Raw genomic sequence first — 2,386 nt, 5'->3', positions numbered from 1 at the left:
TGTGCCAGAAGCCTGATTGCTACAAATTGATGTGGCCCGTAACCTTGGTATAAAGGAGCTCTGTTTCTCTTTAGCGTTCACTCATGTATCACAAACTTAATTAAATTTTTTTTGCTTACAAGGGATGTTTGAGGTCATCATTAGCAGTGATTAGCTTTGTTTTAATGAAAATACTGAGAAAATAATTATGAAGGATTTTTCTGAAGTGTGTTCCTAAAATGTTCCACAACTATTTATCTGGATCACGGATACGAGCAATACTTTTTAGTATTTTTATACGAAAACACATTCTTTACAGAACCAAAAATACATCACAATAAATGGATAAAAGAGTATCAATTTAGTAACTTACTAGATTAGTAATTTACCTGGTTTGTATAGTTCTCCTACTCAGAAAGGGTCAATGATTTAGTAGTTTCCATCAGTTTTGTTTTAATAAAGATTTGTTTGCAAGATGTGTGTTTGTTTTGTACTTTGAATGGCTGCCAGCTGATTTGCCACTTTTGTCTCACAGGGGTTATCTACTTGAAAAATATGATAACCCAGTATTGGCCAGACCGCGAAACTGCACCAGGCGAGATCCCACCTTACTCCATCCCAGAAGAAGATAGACATTGTATTCGTGAGAATATTGTAGAAGCCATTATCCACTCTCCTGAGCTGATCAGGTCAGCAGTTTGAGCCTCTCTATGAATTAGTTGCCTGTGGATTCTGACTGTTGGGTGCTAAGCATCATTGTCATACACTGTGTATCCCAAGCATAGAATTAATGTAGATGGAAAAGTAGTTTTCAGCTTGTGTGGCATGTAGAAATTTAAGGTTCCTGAAATGGAGACTATGAAACAGAAAGTACAGAACCTAAACCTTCTAAGCCAAACTTAAAGTTAAGTCTAAGTATGGACAATATTCACTGTTTAAACACTACAAGAATATTACTAAAATAGTAGTAGTGACTGAAATTTAATTATTGTGCCTTTGATTTCTAGAGTACAACTTACTACTTGCATTCACCACATTATCAAGTATGACTATCCTAGTCGCTGGACTGCAGTTGTGGAGAAAATTGGATTTTATCTCCAGTCTGACAACAGTGCTTGTTGGCTTGGAATTCTTCTTTGTCTTTATCAACTCGTGAAAAACTATGAGTAAGTTCTTTCTACCGTAAAACCCAGCAGAACTGATATATTAGTGCGTGTTCTTTGTATTCTCTGTGTATATTGTAACTATATAGAATTGTCTGTGGGACTGCACAAAGGTGATGGAAGTCTAATTTTAGCAAATATTCTTTAAATACTTGCCATGCAGATGTTGACTCATGTATCTTCTCCACTAAAATTTACAGGAAATACTGCCTTCATTAAAGGTTTGAGATGAGAAAAAAAGAGGATGTTTTAAAGCCTTCATTTGTTAGTTGTTTTTTATGGATTGATAGCAGCAAGAAAGTCTGTTCAAAATCATAACTTTTGCAGACAATGATTATCTAAACCAGGTTTAAACAATTTGCACTCAAGTACTCGGTGACAATAAACATATGAAAGTGTGAAATCTGGAATGTCAGGAAGCTCAGAATTAGTTGACTGTCTTTGGAATGGTGACTTTGATAGCCTCATCCAACCCATCAGGGTACCTTTATCAAAGCCCACTGTGCTCTTATATCAAGGCTTTGGGCTGGGATATGTGAATGTTCTTGGCTCTGTATCTGTGTCTGCTCAGAGCTTTGAAGTTGGTGTTGCACTTTGAGCAGCTCTGTGGGGCTTGGCTGCTGCTGCTGCTATGGAGGAAGCTCATTTGAGCTGGGTCAGAGAAAAGTACAGTCCTGGAGCCAGGGAATTGAAGTAGTGGAACCAATGGAATCCAACTTACTCTTTTGAAGCATTAGTGTGCATAATGTTTTTGTTTCAAGTATTTGATTTAAAGTGTTACATTGAATAATTTCCCTGTGTAATGTAATGACTTCTACATAAATTAGTGTAAACCAGGTGAATGCCACTTCCTCAGTAACACTTTTACAGGAATGCTTATAAAGACCTTTGTAATCCCATATGGGAGTTTCTTTAGTGGCTAAAAATTGCAAGTCCTGCTAGGAAAGGAAAGCAAACTAATTTCTCACTTGATTTTCAGTTTAAACATCTTGAACCAAGTATGCTGCAGAGATCTGTGAGATATAAATCATGAGGTGTTCATTGGTAGTGTATTATGAGTGTCCCTGGTGGTGCAGTGGCTAAACCACAGCATTGTCAACGCTGAGATCTGGGTTCGATTCCCGGTTAGGACACTCCCCGGGCAGATGGAGCTCGCTAGCCCTGTAAGGCAATCCATCTACGTCCTGAGGACCTCGCTGCCACCGTCCAAGCGTGCTTGGCCCCGGCAGATGAACCTCAGGATT

General features: G+C 38.3%; 1 protein-coding gene across 1 annotated transcript in view; it reads left to right on the top strand.

Annotated features, from left to right (window-relative positions):
- IPO7 (importin 7) overlaps positions 1-2,386 on the top strand; it is a 36,308-nt gene that overhangs the window by 10,659 nt on the left and 23,263 nt on the right. Inside the window, exons 3-4 of the mRNA XM_027884550.1 lie at positions 515-668; positions 987-1,145. Coding sequence (XP_027740351.1) covers positions 515-668; positions 987-1,145 — 313 coding nt within the window. The remainder of the gene's footprint in view (positions 1-514; positions 669-986; positions 1,146-2,386) is intronic.

This window comes from Empidonax traillii, unplaced genomic scaffold (assembly GCF_003031625.1).
Source record: "Empidonax traillii isolate 1590-97213 ecotype Southwest subspecies unplaced genomic scaffold, ASM303162v1 scaffold148:size1803964, whole genome shotgun sequence".
Classification (NCBI taxonomy): Eukaryota; Metazoa; Chordata; class Aves; order Passeriformes; family Tyrannidae; genus Empidonax; species Empidonax traillii.
The sequence above is the reverse complement of the archived record's forward strand: the minus strand, read 5'-3'. Positions and strand labels throughout refer to the sequence as shown.